The 20137-nt window shown below is 37.0% G+C and overlaps 1 protein-coding gene across 7 annotated transcripts in view; it reads right to left on the bottom strand.

The window, feature by feature from the left end:
* Window positions 1–20137, bottom strand: part of RGS17 (regulator of G protein signaling 17) — a 70767-nt gene that overhangs the window by 7038 nt on the left and 43592 nt on the right. For 5 of the 7 annotated variants that reach the window (XM_039707620.1, XM_039707613.1, XM_039707612.1 and 2 more), the window contains one exon: window positions 672–761. In XM_039707620.1, the coding sequence (XP_039563554.1) occupies window positions 672–761 (90 nt within the window). Of the gene's footprint in view, window positions 1–671; window positions 762–2459; window positions 2893–20137 lie in introns of those variants that run through there. The other 2 variants (XM_039707619.1, XM_039707616.1) reach the window with 2 other exon arrangements.

The raw sequence follows: 20137 nt of genomic DNA, 5'->3' as shown, positions 1-20137 counted from the left end.
TAGAAATTTACAATATTGTCTTCTCATAAAAGACAATGCTTAGCAAAAAGGGCAATGAGTTGCTTGGGTTGTTTTTGTCATCATATATGTCCTTTAAAGTTTGAATTTCCTTCTTGTGGGATTAGAGAACTCAGGACCCCTGACAGATTACCATTTTTTCCCACACAATAAACATGGGCCCAAGCTTTAGACAGAAGTAGAAGCTCAGACTTTGTGTGTTCAACTTACATTGCAAGGTATATGTTGGGGTTTTTTTTAATTTCAGTGAAACCATAGTTCAAGATGCTTTATGAAAGGTAGCCACGTTAAAAATCTGGTCATGAAATACACTTGTGGCTATTATTTATTCTTCTTGTCTGGAGAGACAGGAAAAAGTGCTCTCACAGGCAGCAGAGGCTTCTTATAGAGACCTACATATGGAACCATCTATGCACCTTAAACTTCTCCCCGTGGTTCTTCCCCACAAATAAGAAACTGTAAATAATCCTGACTTGTGAATGTCTCTGTTGTCATTTCATTGTCAGGACAGATTTTGCTTCTTGCTTCCTTTTCTATAGTATTTTTTTGAGGAAAAGCAATTAAAAGAACATTCCCAAAGATTTAAACCCAAGACAATTCTTGATATTAGTCAAAGACAAAAAACTTATTAGATAACAGTTTGACCAACTTACCATTCTTCTATGACCTGGATACTCTCCAGTTTGGTCGTATGTGTTGGCCTTCCTGCACTGTCTCCTCTATCTTCATTCCTAACAGTGAGGCTGCAATGTAGTACAACACTTTATTTTGTCTAGAGAAAGTTAATTTAAAACAATGACTATAGTAAGGCAAACTTTTAAAAGATATAGACCTCTATAGGGTATCATTTTTAACTCTAGTGTCTAAAATTTTGGAGAAAAGTTTTTATAATGACTTTTCCCCTGAAATATGATGAATATTAATTTACAGTTGCTATTAGGACATGTAGTGTTTTAGAAGCTCACAGTTTATTCACTGAAAGATGGGCAAATACTTAGAAGTCACTTTTGGAGTGATTTCACTTAGCTAACTGAGAATACTAGCAACAGTATGAGTAGGGGGATTATGAATATTTGAACTGGATGTTGATGGGGTTTGATGCCCCACCAGTTCTGGATAGTTTTTCAGGCATTATGAATGTTCCCTTTTCTCTCTCCAAGATACAGTGGCAGGAGATGGCTCAGATACAGAACTTAGCATGTGGCAGCTCCTTATGATTTCCTCTTCTGACCTAAATTTGTTTTCCATTCCAAAAAGTAAGACATACTGGCCTCTGAGCAGAAAGGCATCCATTACCCTCATATTACCACAAGCAAGGGAAAGAAAGGCTTCCTTTATGCAAGGTTGTTTTTAATGGTTTTTTGCTTCTTTTTAGACCCACTAACTAGAATCACTTATTTTTTTGCAAATATCTATTTAATGAGATTTGCTATAGTGGTAAAGACTTCCTCTGTGTGTGTTCTCTGTGAATCTTCCAGAATATGGTATTTCCAGCAAACCCACAATTCCTGACAACTACTGAAATAAAGTATGGTTTCAGTCATATTGATATTCATGTGGAAAACGTGGTTCTGATAATTAAGCTTAAGAAGTGGAATGTAGTAAGGAGATGGAAATTTCCTTTCACAGGTGTTCCCTATGTGTTCGGTTGAGAGAAAACAAGCAACCAAGCAAAAAATTCCCCTTCCAATCTTGAGAGCTCATATTTTGAATATTAAGTATTCACCATACAATGACTGTCTCAGTCACTCTAAGTGTTGCTACAAAAATATGTTTGTGGCACAAAGCTTCTCCCTCCCCCACTAATCTAAATAACTCCTGCTCAGCTCTAAGAAGAAATCCCAGCTCTGAGACATCTTTAGCACAAATAGTCTTCCTTTATAGGTTTTCTGCATTTATGAGTTTCTTCAACATTTTTTTCAAGCATTTGGCAGAGCTAATAGATATTCTCAAATACTCTTCTGAAAACTGGAAGTTTAAGCTCCCAGGTAAAGCAGAGCACATATTAAGACTTAAACATTACAGAGACGTACACTTGCAAACGAAGCTCTTTGATACTGGTTGCTCCTTCACTTACCTGCCAAGACCTTAGTTCAGGCCCTTGGTCCTGCTTCCCCTGTTACAGCGTAGGAATGCAGCTCCAGTGCTGCTAAGGTTGTTAGGGTGTCATCAACTGCTGCAGGAGAAACAACACATCCTGAACTCTGGGGTTGGCAGGTAAAAAGCCTTTCTGTCTCCTCTGACCTGTTGTTCATCAGTCTACAGAGGGAGCACCCAGGAAAGACAGAAAGGAGTTCCATATACAGAAGGAGAAAAAAAAAGGGACCATCCACTTTCTTTCTCTTGTAATCTTTAAGTCCACACATGTAACTGCTTAGAGTCACCTAGCATCTGGCCAGAGCACAAAGTTGGAGTGAGGGAGAAGCAGGGAAGGCACAAACCTCTCTCTCCCTCCCTTCCTCCTTCCCTCCTTTGCAGTCCGTAGGTAGAGAAGGATTTGTCTTCTCTGCTGGGTGCAAAGAGCAGTGTCCTTTGGTTCCATGGAAGAATAACACCACGGAGGGAGGAAATAGCTTGTGTAGGTTGCGAATGCAATAGGGTGTTCATTTGAGTCTGCCTAAAAGAAAATGAAGCTGCCTGTTTTCCTTCCTCCGTCACATGAGCAGCAACTAAGCTGTGCTGAGATAATTTACTTGTCAGGCACTAGACATTCAAGGTTTGGATGCAGAGTCTTACTGGAAGTAGAAAGTGACTCATCTGAGAGCAGTCAGTATACACTACTAATTTAATTTGTTGTCTGGGATCAAATACTGTTTGCTTTGCTCATGCAAAAATCTCTGCTAGACTTGGGAAAACCATCATAGGTTGATGAAGGGGAAGCAATGATAGTGACGTAGTGAGTGGTGAAAAAGAGAAATAGGAATAGGAGCAAGAAGGCCATGTTGACTTCATTGCAATATTTGTTTATCAAAGGAATAACTAATAGACAGTATGCACTTTTATTTTCTTTAAAAACCCCCAAAAAACAAAACAAACAATAAAAAGTTCAGATTGTGGGCCTGGAACATAGTATGCGGTTTTATGGTATGTATACCATAGCGACCATGCATGGTACACACTTGGCCCTGATTCCTTCATCTCACCATTCATAACTGGAGTTTAATGGCTGAAGTTAGTCAGGGCTGCAAAACAGAGAACATTCCAAAGACCGAAGCCTCACGGTGGGTTGGATCGTGTTTGGGTATTGCATTTAAAACTGTGATACTTTTGTATTGCATCTTGGCCTAAATTTCTGCATTATGTTTCCTGTGACACAAGTAGCACTAAATTTCAACTTTTATTTATCTATATCTGTCGAGGCTAGAGTTCCATCAGATCTGTTACTTTTGATATGTTTTTCCTGTGAATGAAACCATCATTTTTATACTCAAGTACACTCAAATCAGGTATGTTCGTTTTCACTCAAGGAACTGGTTCATGATCCCTTAGAAAAAGAATTAAATATTTAAGCATTTTGGCTGCAAAATTAGCTTGAAAACATCCTTTAAGTAACTGATCACAATAAGAGATTGCTACCTTTTAACTTGAAATGACAACACTGCACTGCTCTTTCCCATGTTGCTATATTAAACTAGAAACACTCTGTCTGTTCACACTTCCGTGTGGAATTCAAGCAGTCTGCAGCAGCAAAGGTGTTCTGCGTACCTGGAGCTGATGTCCTTGATACATTAATCCAGCATTGAAGCTAGTTGTTTGTGTCAGAAGGATTTTGCTGTATAGTGTAATACTAAAAGACTAAAAGTAACAGGCTAAACATTAACAAAATTATTTTAGTTAAGGATTTTAGAAAAGGAAATTGCTGATACACCTTACCAAAAAGTAGTTAAATGAGAGGGACGTGCACTAGAGAGACATCTGATGCAAACTAATGTCTTTGGTGTTATTAACATCTTTGGTATTATTAGTTGGAATACACACCATCAGATATCTTTAAAATTTAGAGATGCAAATTGCTCAACAAAACTACTAATGCCTTAAAAAGGGAGAGTTTGGGGTGTCTAAAGGCAGAGTTTAAATGGAAAGCACTAGTTATGACTTTGTTCTCTGTTTGTGTGGAAAGTTTGTTCTGCCCACTTCTATGCTGATTTTATTGCTCTGGAGAGTACAGTAAAAAATACTTCAGTGGTCTGATTTGGATGTACCTTTCAAATATATCTTGGGCTCCTGACTGCTACAAAACCAGTAAGTTTCTTGAACTACTGCAACAGTATTATGAGTAATTTCTGCTTGGAGTGAAGGTATTTATATTTTGAAACTTCACATGCTTTATAAGTAAAAAAGTTAATGATCAGGGGCTGCTTGAAGAACCATACATATTGAACAAATGACCACAAATAAGGGTAAGTGTGTCCAGGTTTTGAGCTGCTATGTTTTTGGGGGTACTGCTGGGATTTAGAAAACTGATCTTTATTTATTTAGCTGCTATTATTTGGCTGTTAATATTCAAGTTAAGCAATTAAGTAATTCTTCTGTTGAGTGATTATGTAGCTAAATCAGTATTGAAGCACCCTATTGCATGAGAAGATAAAAAAGCCAAGTTAATTGCACAGAATCATCAAGAGTTTAAGTAATTTAAGAGCAAATATCTCACTGACATAGAGAGATGTTTCCAGCTGATGGTTTTAGCCTTTTCATAAGTTGCATCCCTACTGTTGCACTTTACTTCTACTGCCTTTAAGAAACTGAAGGTAACCTAAAGTTTGGACCTGATCTTTCATTCTCTGTATATTCAGTAAGTAAATGGTATTTAACTGGTCCCCAAAAGTCACATTCTCATGTACCAGTAGCCTAAATCTGGTGTATCAGTGAAATTACTGTTTTCACTATGGCAAGAAAACCATGCCATTGTGAGACGTGCCAAGATTAATGTTCTGCCCATGCATGGCTGATCAGGTACTATTTATTCAGGTATTTTCTCTGTTATGTGCCTCATATGCAGTATATCATCACAATATTTTGTGATTATGTCTGGCACTGAAGATAATTACAGTGGTAGATGAAGTAAAATGACCATTCCCCAAAAGTCTTGAAAAGCACAATTTACCACATTTACCAAATAGATTCAGATAGGAAATATATTTTCTGATTGGAAGAGGAAAAGCCTTTAAACAAACAAATTACTGCACATGAAAACAAAAACGTATGTGCATTTTCCTGAAATGAGGGGAAGGTGGTTTTGAAAACTCTTGGTGTCCATCTTTGTCTCAATCTTTTGCCAGCTGGGTAAATACCTTCATTCTTCAATTCAAAATGGGTGTGCTCCTGCTGATCTCCCTGGTCTCTGATTCCTTTCCTTTTATTACAAGTGTTTAGCTTAAAACATGCTATATGAACAAATATTTTTTTTCCTGGTTTTATTTCAGATGCAAAAAAACTGTATATCTTTTAAATTTTTTATTGTAGTTCGATCTGATCAGACTGTCTTCAACACTGTGGTTCAACAGTTAGTCACTGAAAAATCAATTGTTCACACAATTGTATTTAGAAGCTCACTCCTAAATGGTGAGGCATGCTCTGTTAGATGTCAGAGATTGGTGTGGTCCCAATATCCCATATGCTGTGTGATAATGGAAAAGACAACTATGCTGGGATTCTTTAATTTCTTTTATGAAATCTGATTTAACTTATGACTCAAAATCATTTTGTCACCTTGTTTTTTTTCTGACACCTGGAATATTTAAGCTTCATGTCACTGAACACTAGTCAAGACTGTGTTTGTTTATGAGATTTATGAGATTTATGATTTTGTTATACTTTGCAAAGCAATAATAATGAAAAAAAAACTTCAATATTATTGTGATCCACTAATAAAGAACAATACAGCTATGTTCATTTCAAATCACTGTCTTCTATTTCCCTTTTAATGTCACGAAAATAGGATGAGAATGAAATGTTACATGAACAATATTATCCAATGATAGCTTTTTTTTAAGCTGAGGTGAAGGGTAAAAAATTTGCTTCTATTAAAGTTAAGGAATGAATTCACTTTTTTGTTACAGTAAATGAATAATATCCAGAAAGATTCTTCTCAGAAAAACTAGACCTAGAACCACTATTTTTATGAAGAGGTGATGCCTTGTACCAGACATTTTCATGGGCTCAGGTAAACTTGCAGTACATCCTTCAAATACCTGGCTGTATTAGAGAATAAAGGCTTCCATCTCTTATCTGGCCCTGATTTTATGTCCTTGTAAGAATAGCAAGAAAGACTAAAGCTCTATAACTCTTCCAAAAACACTAGTATGTTCAAAATGTCAGCCAAATTTGTGGCAATTAATGAATTTGAGAGTGGAGGCTTACATGGATGCCTGGAGGTCTGCAAGATGAACACAAGTGATGTGTAGCAAACTTGTTATTCCCATATGTCTGCCTTGGTAGTCTGTAAGAGACTTTGAAGGGAAATGGTGCTCAAAAGCCTATGGAATCATTTGCTTGAACTGATCAGAATATGGTATTAACTCAGTCAGCAGAAAGTAATATTTTTTTTACAGAAAAGAAACAGATAAAAAAAATGTGAAGGATTTTTTGTCATTAGTGTCAATCTCAGTTTTTTAACAAGATAATGATTTACATCTCTTCACTGAATTCAATAGAGAAATGTAGGATGTAAAATTTTATATTGAAAACAAGTTAGAAATTTAATGAAAAAATAGCTACATTGTACTCAGAGTAAAAAATTACTTGTCTTGTGCTTAAAACTAAATGATGAGATTGTTTTTAACAGACTGACATAGGAAAGCAGTCTGTTGGGGCCAGGCCAACACTTACCATAAGGCTATAATCAGCCCACTTGGCAGTGTCCACTGAAACTATAAACTCCTTTCAAGAAGTCCAGGTACCTGTGGTGCTGAGTCATTTGAGTGCCAGAGTTACATTTGCCTTAGGTGGTAAGATGGTGCAGGAGGTACTTATGATCCAAATTGTTTTTAAAAGAAAAAACCCAACAAGTATAGACTCCAACTTGGTATCAGCTGTTTTAGAGCAGAAAGAAAAAAGTGGTTTTTTAAAAGTTGAATTTATAAACTTGACATCTGCTTCTGTGAGTCTTGCCTCATGTAGCTAAAACCCCAAACACTTTTTATTTTTTAATAATTTAAGTATTTGCAAGTTAACCACAGATTTTGTATTGTATTACAGCTAAAATGCCTCCAGAATTTCAAAGCATCAGGTGAGGAATGTGGAGTCACAAACCTACTAGCTTACAGTGTAGTCTCATTGTTTTAGCCTTTAACTACAAGAGCTGCAGTAATAACTGGCCTGGGTTTTTTTTTCTTATAGGTCACAAAAAGGTAAGATAAAATGAAGAAAGTGGTTTGTCTCTTCCAATGGCTAGAAAGCCTACAATTTTTAGTTTTCCAATTTTTCTTCATTGTATTTTCCCCCTTGATTCCATTTATGATGTTGTGTGTGTAGTGTTGTAGTTCATATTTTTCCCCTTTTTTCATCTCCATTTGAAGAGCACACAGCTGAAAAACAGTCTGGGCACTGGCACGGAGGGTTGGGTACTTCTATGTGCCATGAATGTGGTTTCCATGAAAAAGCTTAGGATTCTCTGCTCTGAATCCAGTAATATTAAACGCAGGCAGACTTCTGTCTCCCATATGCACTTTCTGCATACCATAAATCCTGTGGGCCAAGCAGGAGCACAAGGTCTAAACTTTCTGGTCTGATTTTTCCTGCCCAGGGTGGATGCAGAAGCTGTTTCACAGGCCCTTCCACCAGGGTTTTATGGAGAATGCTGCTGAATAGAACTGAGTTTGTGTTTTGCACAGATTTGACAGTTAAAATCAATTTACTTCTGAATTGGGTTTCTAACAAAATAGTGTTTGTGGAAAAGTTTAATGACATATCATAACTGCTTTTCATATTTCTAAAAATAATTATCATTACATTTTAAAATGAAATAATCAGTTGTCTTGGTATTATTCATTGTTAGATAGCGTTATTCTTACTACTCCTTTGTGAGTAATTCTAGTTAATGTAGCTAAATAATAGATTTAAATGAAATATTGTGCTTAACTTTAAGAACCTCTTTAGAAAAATTGCATTCTGTCACAGCAGATTTCTTTTCCAGTAGGCTTTCTGATTATGAGACAAGTGATTTTCTATTAAGAAAACAGCTCATCAGGAAATCCAGCAGCTATAACTTTTAACTTCATGATACATGCAGTGTTTGTTAAAGCCTCATCTCTCAGAGTGCTGCAAACAGCATCTCCATTTTTCACTCTGAATCATGTTTATACTACGAGCTATGGAGAGAAGAGTGAAGAACAATGCCTTACAGCATTAAAATCTCAAAGCACAGCAAAAAAATGCATTTGTCTCTTATATTTGAAGTATCCTTGTTTCCCTGAAATAGTATTGAGATTTCTAGAAGAGTAGCATTGATAGTATAGCTGTAGAGTGTGTGGACACAGGAACAGAGCTGTAGTCAAAACCCCTTCTGCCTACAGATGGGTATCTTGGCTCTTATTTCTGACACCAATGCTGTAGCAGCAATCCAAGGTGACTGAAAGAATCATTGCCCAATTTCCTGTGTTTGTTCTTTAGTGCTGTTATTTCAGTGCTATTTCAACTTTTCTGTGTGAAGGAATAGCTTTTAGCCCTATGAGATATTGAAGAGTTCAGAAGGAAATACCTTTTAAAATACTACACATGAATAGGATCCTACCTTTCTTCCTTGTGCAAACCTAGACTAAGTTCTGTGAATTCTTTTGTTCAAAGGTTTATGATAAGGCCAGATCATCTTTGCTGAGAGCTGTAAGTTTTCCATGAAAATAAGAAACTTCTCAGTTCATTTGAGATTGTATCTTTCTGCCATCTATCTTTGAATGTGGGGTAGAATGGGTTTGATTTCTTACTGGTTTTGAATTGCTGTGCTTTCCTAGCACTGTGCAGCATTCAGCCTAATTGGTCAAAAGTCAATATAGATTTAACTATAAACCATAAAAGAAAAAGGAGATTGCTGTAAATCACAGTTTAAGATATCTGGAATACCTCAGGCTATTAAGGTCTAGTCAGTTAAGATGTTCAGCTCTGTTCTGATAGTATTATGTTGTGCTGTTCCTCAGCTTGAGTAGCAGCAGAATTGAACCCAAATAAATGATCTACTGCTTAAGAGTATAATCATGCCTTTGTTAATGGGAAGTCTTGGCCAAGATGCAGTTTATGTAAGATCATTATATAAGGTTATTAAATTGCATGCCACATGGCACAGTGAAGGTAGATCATCCTTACTGAAATGTGAGTGCTAAAGTCATAGAGGGATGTGCTCTGTAAAACAAGTACTTAAATGGTTTTAGCAAATCTGCAGTGTTTCACTTTCTTCCCTTTCCTGTATATTTAATATTTTAAAATGGAATAGACATAAATTTTGGTAACCTTTTCTCTTCTCAAGTCAGATTAACAGTCTCTTTATAAAGCCATGAGTTATATTTTCCATCTGTATTTTCCATCAAAGTTGAAATTAGTGTGTTTGGCAGACAAATTGTCAAATTTGTCCAAACTACATTTTCCTTTTGGACCCCATGAAAAATTTGAAAGAAAAGCCTTGTAGAATTGCAATATGATATTTGATGTAATTTTATATTGATTCTTTTGTCTCTTACAAAATGTTCAGAAGTGTATTGGTAATGGAAGAACTAACCTGCTGGAAAACCCTTGATAAAAGGGACATTCTTCTAAAATACTCAGAAAGACCCTCATAAATGTTTTGCAAAAAATTAAGATCTGTATTTCAGTCTTAAAACTGAGTTCAGTGTTTCCTAATGTTGTGAGGGAACCTCCTGTGTTACAGCTTGTTTTCCTTGCCTCTGGTGTCCTGTCACTGGGCACCACTGAAAATACTCTGGCTCCATCTTTTTTGTTCACTCACTTCAAGTGTTTATACACATTGATGAGATCCTTCTGAGCCTTCTCTTCTTTGGGTGGAACCATGTCAGGTCTCTCAGCCTTTTCTCACAGGAGAGGAGCTCCAGTCCTTTAATCATTTTAGAGGCCCTTTTCTGGAATCTCCAGTATACCCAGAGCTCTAGCATTGAAGGGCCCAGAACTGGATATAGTGCTGGCATGGCCAGTAGTGCCACAAACAACATATTTTAAAAGAGACTCCAACTGAGGAATATTCCAGGGGCCTACATAAAAAAAATCCCCAATTATATTTACATTTCAGGATGACTTCAGACTGAAGGAGAGATCTGTTCTCAAGGTCAAAGCAGGTTAAATGTTATGTGAAAGAAGACTGGCCCTTTTAATGGATAACCTTGCTGAACGTGTTGTTTTCTTCCTCTGCTCTTGTGTGACTTATTTAATCTTCCTACCTGCAGATATTGCAGCTCAGCAGGAGCTGGAAGGCAGATGGAAACTACCAATGTGCACTGTACTTGAACTTCTGAAATAAAGGACAATATCTCCCTCAGACTTAGACTAACACAGAGCAAAATTTGTAACTGTGCAAGAGAGGACAGGATTAGTGATTCAAAGCAATCTGACTTTCCTAAACTCTCTTTTACTTACAGTGTTTTGTTCTTCTGAAAATTTATAAGAAAATATTCTTTCTGCTGGATTTTACCTTAAGGAGATTATATTACTTTTACATAAAGACAGCCACAACAGAAGTAATTACAACTTTTGCTAGTCCTTTCTAGGGTATTTTTTAAAAATTTTTGTTCTTATATGTGGGATGCAATTTTTGTACAGGTAAGAAACCCAAGGCTTGCCAAAGTTTGCTTACCAATGATTTCTAGAGGAGTTACTCTAGCTTTCTTCCATTAGTTTAGATATGGTTTCTGCTTCAGGCAATATTCAACTCAAGGATGTATTTCTCTTGTCAGGTCACCCAACAGATTGCTAGTCTGGCTGTCAGCTTCATTCCTTCCTTCAGAATAACATTACCATTCATATTCCATCTTGCATGATGGATACATTTAATTGCTAGACAATCTGCAGCATCCTTACTCCTGGCTACAGCTATTTTGCAAGCAATTCCTTCATATATTTGAGACAATTAAAAGTGACAGTTCTGTAATGTTCAAAGAAATTTTATCCCTTCAAAGGGTAGCTAGATGGATAGAAGTTCTCCAAATCACTAGCAAGCAAACCTACTGGTCCCAACTAATTCTGATAAATGAGCCTAGTCTCAGTTTCTGTAGTGGCTTTTTCTTTATTATTCTTGGTTTTCAGATATTAAAGTAGGAGCAACAGTAAAGAATTGAGCTTGAATAGGGTCACTACTTTGGTAATGTAGATAGATTCCACAGATTTAGATGTAGTTTCCAAATGGGAAGGGATACCTAGGAACATTCATACTAAATTCATATTTTTCTTTTCATAAGGTGTTGCAAAGTAATCCAGTGAAAGAGAGCTTTAGGAAATGTCAAAGGATAGTTTCTACTATGATGTTTATGAACACCATATTTTGTGAAATTAGCCTGGACTAAACTAGTTGACACTTATCCACATCACAGTCAAGTAAGATGGGGGATTCACTTTACATTCTTCCAGATAACAAACAGCATTGAGACCCTCCATGCCAGTCTGTGTATATTACAGACATTTGTTTTGTTGGTGCTGGTTTCCAAATTTTGTAAGACAAGGCCCTCAGCTAGGAAGAACTTTCAGCATGGATGTCAACAAGAACTGAAATTATCCATTACTTCTCAATGGGTGCTCAGCATCTGCCAGTATCCGGCCTTCAACCAGGTATTTCAGAAGAACCAGAGCTGCCATCTAGACAAATACATGTGCTATGGAATTATTAAGGGTGACTAGACAAGACTCATATCTCCTTTGCCTTTCTGACTCACATAATGAATGTCTGACCCACTTTTCTAGTGAGAGGATCTCCATCTAATAAGTGCTTCCTACTAGAGGTTCAGACTAATTTCCATGAAATATTCTAATTTTTTCTCTTTAAAGCACTAGACATTTATTCCTGTTTTAACTGGAATTTTAAACTGATTTGGAATTATACACAGTTAAAAAATAAATCTATGCAAGACGGAAATTCTGCTGCTGACAGATTTTAGTAGCCTAATTTTTTTTCATTTTTGACTTGGAACTATAGGCTGCATTTATTCTTGCAGATAAAATGTTCTGGGAGTGTCCTGAGGTTGACTGGCACCACCAAAGCCCATACCCAAGCCAGGGTTTCTACCACAACGTGGTAGAAAGTTTCACTGGCTGGGAACGCACTTTGGCACTGGCCAAATCTCTGCCAGGAAGTAAACACTTGCTAACAATTTACTGTACAGGCTGACTATAGCCCATTAGACCCTGGCCCTGCTTAATTTACTCAGTGGTATAGACACTGTCGGTGTGTTTAAGTTGGATAAGGGTGTTTTGTTATTGTTTTTGCATGTTGAATATTAATATTAAAGTTTTTATTTCACAATTAATAAAGTTCAGAGGGTCTGCAAGGGGACTTTGACACCTTTAAAATGTCACCATCTATCAACATGCCTTGCTTCAGGTGATGTTTTGATCTCAGACCCATTGTGACCTTTCATGCTTCTCTGTTTATGTGGTTTTCCATGGACTTCTGAGTTAATGAATCTTTGAGTAATTATCTAATTGCAAATTTGTCATAAGAAAACCAAAAGCAGCCCAAACCCTGTTAGGGGAGATTTCAAAGGTTCCAAACTCCTAATATCTGTAATTCACAGCATAAGCTGGGCTTAGGCATTCTCAGCACTCCTTATGTTTTTTTTATTTTCTCCACAGCAACAGTCAAGCTGTGCTCTGGTGACAGAAAATCTGTCATGACATTATGGATCTTCCTCCAGCCAGTGCTCCACAGACACCAAGATGAACAGCATTTTGGTGCAGGCAGGTGGGAAACGGGTATGAGGGGTGAGGGAGAGCCAAGACACTGATGTTCTGAAGTAATCCATCTCTTAAACAGCCTCAGAGGAGGCATCAAGCTGCTTTTCACCAGTGGAAGTAATTCTGCCACTGCTTTCTCTCCCTCCAGTCTCCTCAAGAGCAGTTGTCTCTGAGTACACTCTTGTGTGCTGTGCCAGGACAGAATCAAGATCATGTTCTAAAGTTAACTAGATTTAGTCTGCTCTCTCCTTCTAAGTCTAAGGAGCTGCTGTTGGTATCTTTTGCACCACTGAATTAGAATGAGCCTTGTGTAATCCCAAATCCCCTCTCAGCATGTATTTATTCTTCAATTTAGAAGAACTGTAGTTCTGATTTTTTTTCAGTGTAATTTTCTTTACAGAAATGTTTGCTTGAAATAGGACTATTTTGTGCAGTTAGACTGATCAGGGATTTGTATCTTAGTAGTACTACGCACAAAGGAATCTGCATTTTATTTGTGAATTTTCAGAAACATTTATTTAAAATTTGCTAGTCTGTTATGTTTACAGTCTACTCATTTTCTAACCTGCTTGTGTTATCACAGATGGGGAAAAATATCAGTAAACACATGAGCATCCATCTGTTCCTCAAAATGAAATGAACTTTCAAAGTTTAAATTATTAAAAATAAAATCCTGATACTAGGAAATTTTGGCACAGAAAGCCCAGGGCTGATTTTGATGTTAATGAGGATTCTACCACTGGCTTGTGATGAAAGTTAATAGAGCAGCTGCAGAAGAAGCTGTTGCTCCACTCTTCACATTAGCCTTCTATTTTTATTATTTTATTATGGGAGAAACAAGTTTTCCTCATACCTTTGGAAATAGAAACAATTATCAGTTTTCATGGACTTAGTTTACAATGTTAAATGTTTTTTCAAGCCTGGGTTCTTGGTTGGAAACTAATTCAGAATTATTTATACATGCTGAACGTCTGTGTAGTGTCTTGTGTATCTTTGTTCTTCCACCATGATTTCATGGTAGACTGGCAGCGCCCTGGTGATTAGTCCTTTGCACCACTTGCCAAAATAAATACAGTGTATAGCTTACAGCTTTCTCCCAGAGAAGGACATGATTTTAATTTACTTTACATGTCCCAGAAAGCAATGGCCTGCATCAAATCTACTTCTTGGCAAATTTCCTGTGGAAACCCCTTTCTGCTGTAAGAACTGGTGGCTCACTCTCCTTGCTCCTACTCCAAGGTTGTGCAAGAGCTTGTGCTCCAACAGAAATTTGGAGGTAGATGGCAAGAGGCTGAGAAGGAGAAAGGAAGAAGAGAAAAACTGTTGCATTAAGGGATTTTTTTAGCTGCTTATTTATGCTGGGAGGTGAGATATACTTGATTTATTCAGAAGAGGGCTCCATAGTGACCAAGGCACGTTCTCATAACATTGAATAGGTTAACTTTGAGTTCCTTTAGTTGTTTTTACATTAATTTTTTGTTTTCTGTTGATGCTATTTTGAAAGTCCTTTTGGTTTGCCAATAACATCTTGTTTTCCTGCATTCACATCTTACTCTCTAGAAGCAGATGCAGGAAAAATTATAGACTAGTAGTTAGGAGCAGTTATCATATCTGTGAGCCTACCTACCTTTACACCTTGTGCCAGAGAAATGTGCCCCCCTCTTTTGAAAAGGCAGCATTTCACATCTGCTTCACAGGGAGGTGCAAGAAGTGGTCAAACCTGCCTTTACTTGCCAGCTCTGGAGTTTTGACATAAGCTGTGTGTTGAATCCCATATGAGGTAAATTTGTGGCCTGGCTCAAGGAGAGAGCAGGCTTCCAGGAATTATTAGGGTAACACTGACAATCTGGACCAGCGTCACAGAAGGGTGCAAGCCCAGAGGTTGGCAAGTCAGGCAGTGTTGCCCTAGGAGAGTTGTGTAAACCAGCATGCACAGAGCCACCTGTCTCCAGCATGCCCTGAAGACCTAAACTTCCATAAATTTCCAGCAAAATCACTTCCCTAGTCTTAATTGTAAAGGAGAAAGAGCTTATTAAATTTCATACTTATTATGAAGACATGCTTCCCTGCTCTGATTTTTTTTTTTTATTTAGAAATCATCATTTTCTTTTGCTTTAAAGGGAAAAGAAGTGCTTTACTTGGATAGTATTTAATAAGCACTGTTAACATACAGAAGTATGGAAAAAACCAACTTGACAAGCTATTTATTTTTAGTGTGTATTCTGATTATTTTTACAAATGCTGAGAATTTAATACTTTTATTTTGAGTGTCTCAAGGCACCTCGAGAGGCCCAGTTCTGAGGACTAGATATTTAAATCCTCAGTCCACATTCACCCCATGGTGCATTCCATCAACAATAGGAATGTCTGCCAGCTTTCTCTCATGGGTTCAGCACTGAGGATATGTAGATTTAAAGACAAGGTGATTTAAGACTGATTTTCATTAATATCATGTTCAGTAGCTTGTGTGACAAGACAGATGATGGATTTTATCCAGCTGTAAATACTACTCATCAAAGAACTGGGGCGACTTTCCTAAGAAAGCACCAGTACTGCCCATTGCACTCTGATAATCAGATGATACTGTCCCATAGTTGCACAAAGCACAAGTTCCTAAGCCTTCTCTCCCTCAGAATAAATTATTCTCCAGGAAAGAGATGGAATGTTTTCATCTTTGACCTCTGCAATAGCAAGTGGTAAAAATGTAACAGTGTTCTGTGATATTTTAAAGTATAAAAAGGCTCAAATTGGAACATCTTTTCCTATTAAATATTTTTAAAAATATCACCTTCTATTTCAGTAAAATAGAGTACAGTAACCTGCACTTCTGTATCCTGCACTAGAGTAAAAAAAATTCCTGATGTACTTTTCCATATCCATATTCACTTTTTACAGATGTGATGTTTTGAAAAGGTAAAACACAGAGAATTGAGTTTCAGATGTGTTGTCCTATGTGCTCAGGGAGGAAAAGAAGAATTAAAAACAAAATTAAAAACCAAAAACATGTTTCAAAAACAGTGCTTTTGTTTCAAAGATAAAGATTTTCATTTCTTCCGGAAGCTTTACAAAATCCTGGAGCCTGGGTGACTGTTTTGTACCAGTCCACCTCTACTCTGCTCCTAGTCCAAAAGTTCTGCTGCAGACAGGCATGGGAAATAGGATATGGGTTTTGTTTTCAACATACTTATGAACATGTGGCTATAACATATTGCATTAAATTTTTTTGTTTCCATAATTTCTTTGCTTCTCTGTCCTTCAAACTTTCTACCACAGGTAAATGAAGTAAAGCAGCCATGTCTGTAGCCCCCAGAAATAATCTTGTATAGACTCATGCAAAGCCTTGATACAATTTTTTGATAAGAAACTAAGATTGAATATGCCAAGAAAGTGTTATTCTTCTCACGGTACTATAGAGGTGGGAAGTACAAAAAGAAAAAAAAAGAAAAAAAGTGGGGGTTTTTTGTTTTTTTGGTTTTTTTTTTTTTCATTTAAAGCACTCTGAACCCCATAGACAACCAGTATTAATGCAATTTAAAATTGTTCTTAGAACTGTGTCTGCCATTTCATATATATGGCACAAGTGACAGAAATATTTTATTGTAGGCCCAAGTAAACTGTGAAACTCTTGCAAGGAAAATGTTCCCTTTAATAAAGAAAAATATTTGTGTAACAACATCATCAAGAAGAAATTTCAGAGTAACTAACAGCAGTCATAGGCAAGTTATAAGAACTGAGGAGGCTTCTTGCCAAGAGCAACTCTTGTTTATTGCCAAGATGGCAAATATCCTATCTTCCCTGGGATCTTATGTGTGTGGGAAACTCTCTTCCATAAGTCTTCAGCAGTTTTAATGGTTATATTTCTGAGTAAAGGCATTTCAGCTCACTCACTTCAATTGAGCTACAGGTGAAGCTAAGTGATCTTCTTCACTTATCGCCTGGAAGCCTTTTCACATCCCCCAGACTGCCATACTGCTAAGGTCTCTTGTGGGGTAGATGTCAGACCCCTTCTCAGCCTTCTGTGTACAGTAAAAGGAGACAGATTATTGGGCATCAGTGTCCCACAGTTTTCAAATTCACTGAGCACCTTATGAAAGAGGGAATAAAAAGATATGACTCCTGCTCTGGGTAGGAGACAAAGGAGAAAGCAAAGTAAAACTGGCAGAAAAGCCAACCTCCCTGTGCTAGTGCCTGAAGAGTTTTTTTGAAGGATGTAATTTACAAGTGCTTGCAAGAAAACAATTAGTTTTATGTCTGCTCAGGAAGCTGGAGTAATGGATTTCTAAATAAGGTTGGGGAGGAGAAATAGTAGGCTTACTCCTCTAACCTTGTCAAACTGAGCTCAAAACTATAAAGTCACAGCTCTAAGTACTAAATGGGTGACTCTCTGGAGAAAGCGTAATTGAGGAAAATATAGAATGTCATGTTAGAAGACACTACAAATTTTGCAAGTCTCAGGCTGCCCAAGTAATTGAAATGATGCCTCATAAAGAAGTACATTCTTCTGTCCTCTATTGAAATGGAGCTCTGCAGAAGCTTAAGACATGGGGTGATTCAGTCCAGGACAATAAGTACATGACTGGTACTTGTCTGTTAGCTACTTTAATTAGGCAGTCTTCCTGAAATGAGTGCCTAAGGTCTATGTCTGGTCAGTGAAGAGAGGTAGGTCTATAAAAGGTATTCACAGGGATGTATCATCTGCTTCTGCTGTAAGGGGACAAGCGTTTCCTGTTGGGAGGTTCAGAAGAGCTTTATTTTTTTCCACTGACAAGGACGAGTGTTTCCTTGACTGCTTGTACTCAGAAACAAGTCCCAAGCTTAAACTAGTCGGGGCAACATCATGAACATACTTATTCAAGTAAAATAGCCATTTTAATAGTCCTGTTAATCTCCATTCTGTTTTAATCTGAGAAAACCTTGGTAATGAGTCTTGCTTTGTCCCTGTAAACTGAGCAATTTACTGTCCTGATGATTATCAGTGCCAATAGGTGTACTGAGTGGCTGGGAGGGAGTTAATTTTCTTCACAGGGATCCTTATAGCGCTATGTTATGGATTTTTGACCAAAGCAGTGTTGATAACATATTAATGTTATAGCTGCTGCTGAGCAGTCACTGAACAGCATCAAGGATTTCTCTGTTTCTCACACTGCTTTGACAGTGGGCTTGTCCCTGGCTGGGGATGCATAAGAAGCTGTGAGGAGACACAGCTGGGACAGCTGACCACAACTGGCCAAAGGGATATTCCATATCATATGACATTGGGATCAGCAATAAAAGCTGAGGACGAAAAAGGAAGGATGGAGGTTGAGAGTTGTAGCATCTGTTTCCTCAAGTCACTGTAGCATGTGAAGGACCATGCTTTCCACGACATGGCTGAACTGATGGGAAGCTGTGAATGAATTTTTTGTTTTGCTTTACTTGTGCACACAGCTTTGCTTTATCAACTAAACTCTTTATCTCAATGGAAGAGTTTGATGGGAAGCTGTGAATGAATTTTTTGTTTTGCTTTACTTGTGCACACAGCTTTGCTTTATCAATTAAACTCTTTATCTCAATGGAAGAGTTTTGTCACTTTCTGATCACTTTCACTTTTCTGATTCTCTTTGTCCTGCTGCTGAAGAGTGATTAAGCATCTGCCTGGGGCTGAAGTACCGACAAGGATTATTTCATAACAGTAGAGAAGTTCTTCAAATAGTTGTTATCTTTAAGAAAGATATATTAGAGAAAAATAATTTAAAAGAGGGTTTTAATAAGATGTACCAAATAATTTATCTAACTTTTTGCTCTTGACAAGTGTCTATCAGGCAAGATAGCATTTCCCCAAACAAAGGTGTGAATATTTGCCTATGCTGTTGTGCAAACAGAAGACTTAATGCCTATTCTGATTTTAACATGGGGTAGAACAGAAGAAAAAAAGTACCACATGATTCACAAAAGATATTTTCAGAATTCTCAAGATTTATTTGGATGCACGAACTACTGAACTAGCTCTTTGAACAGTAAGCAGGGACCATTTTTTAATAAAATCTGGACATACTCCTCCCACTTCTGTGAATAGTGAAGAAGTTGAAGCAATAAGCGGTTAGTGATGTAAGAACTATCATCTGTCACATATAGGTGGAAAAACAGAAGAAAATTCTAATCTTGATAGAACATTGTCTTCCCCATTAATGAATCAAGCAACATTTCCAGACAGGTATCTCTTGAGAAATTAATGTTACTCAAATACAAAGACCTATGAAACTAGGGAAAGCGGGTAATTACATTAGGTCCAGAGAACCTGTTACAACTGTTGATTAGGCTTTTCTATTACAGAGAACTACCCTAGAGAATTAATTAGCTAGAATCCCCTATATATGAGAGAATAATAAAGTTAGTTACTTTTTTAAAGTTATTATTAAATTGGGCATCACAATCAGTTACTTAATTTTAACTGAGTTTCTGAAACATTTCATAGTACATTTTTCAAGGTTTTGTCCCATCTTTCCTCTAATGGAATTTCTATTACAGGATCTCAGAAGTTAAAGCTAGAAAATACTTATTACATCACCTTTTCTGTCTTTTTGATTTTAGCAAACATGAGTGATGTAACTGTTCCTTTGATCACTTATTTGACTTAATCTTGAAAACTAGATAACAGGACTTCTCCATGCTCTGTCTAATCTACTTTGCAAAGAAAAATCCCAACCTCAAGCCCTGAAAAACCCTGAAAGACAGTAAAAACAATTAATAGAGCAGCTGAAGGTTCATCCTCTGTTTTAAATCAATAATTACTCTAATTTAAGTTTAATGTGCATAAGCTGTTTACATAGATAATGGTATTGCCTTCTAAGGACTGGAGGCACTCCAAGGGTCACAACAGCTTCAAACTAGAGTATAATTTATAAATTTAAGTTTTCTTGAGTAGCAACATGCTTAAAAAATGAAATCAGTGGTCATTAAGTTTTAGAAATTAGATGGATATTTTATTGAATACTATTGATATTATATTAACACTATTGATACTATATGAATATCATTGATATTATATGAATATTATTTATATTCTAACATGCAAGGTAAAAGCCAACCCTAGCTGCACATGGACAATGGTGGGCTTTATTTTCATTCAGGAAAGAGATGTTGTATTCAGGATGGATAATTCCATGAAAACATCATCTCTGGGGCTGTTAAAAAATAAGCAGAGTGCTAGGAATTAGTAACAAAACTCAGGAGCAAACACAAAACATGGTGCACCCAT

This window comes from Passer montanus, unplaced genomic scaffold (assembly GCF_014805655.1).
Source record: "Passer montanus isolate IOZ18808 unplaced genomic scaffold, ASM1480565v1 scaffold2, whole genome shotgun sequence".
In the NCBI taxonomy this organism is placed as follows: domain Eukaryota; kingdom Metazoa; phylum Chordata; class Aves; order Passeriformes; family Passeridae; genus Passer; species Passer montanus.
The sequence above is the reverse complement of the archived record's forward strand: the minus strand, read 5'-3'. Positions and strand labels throughout refer to the sequence as shown.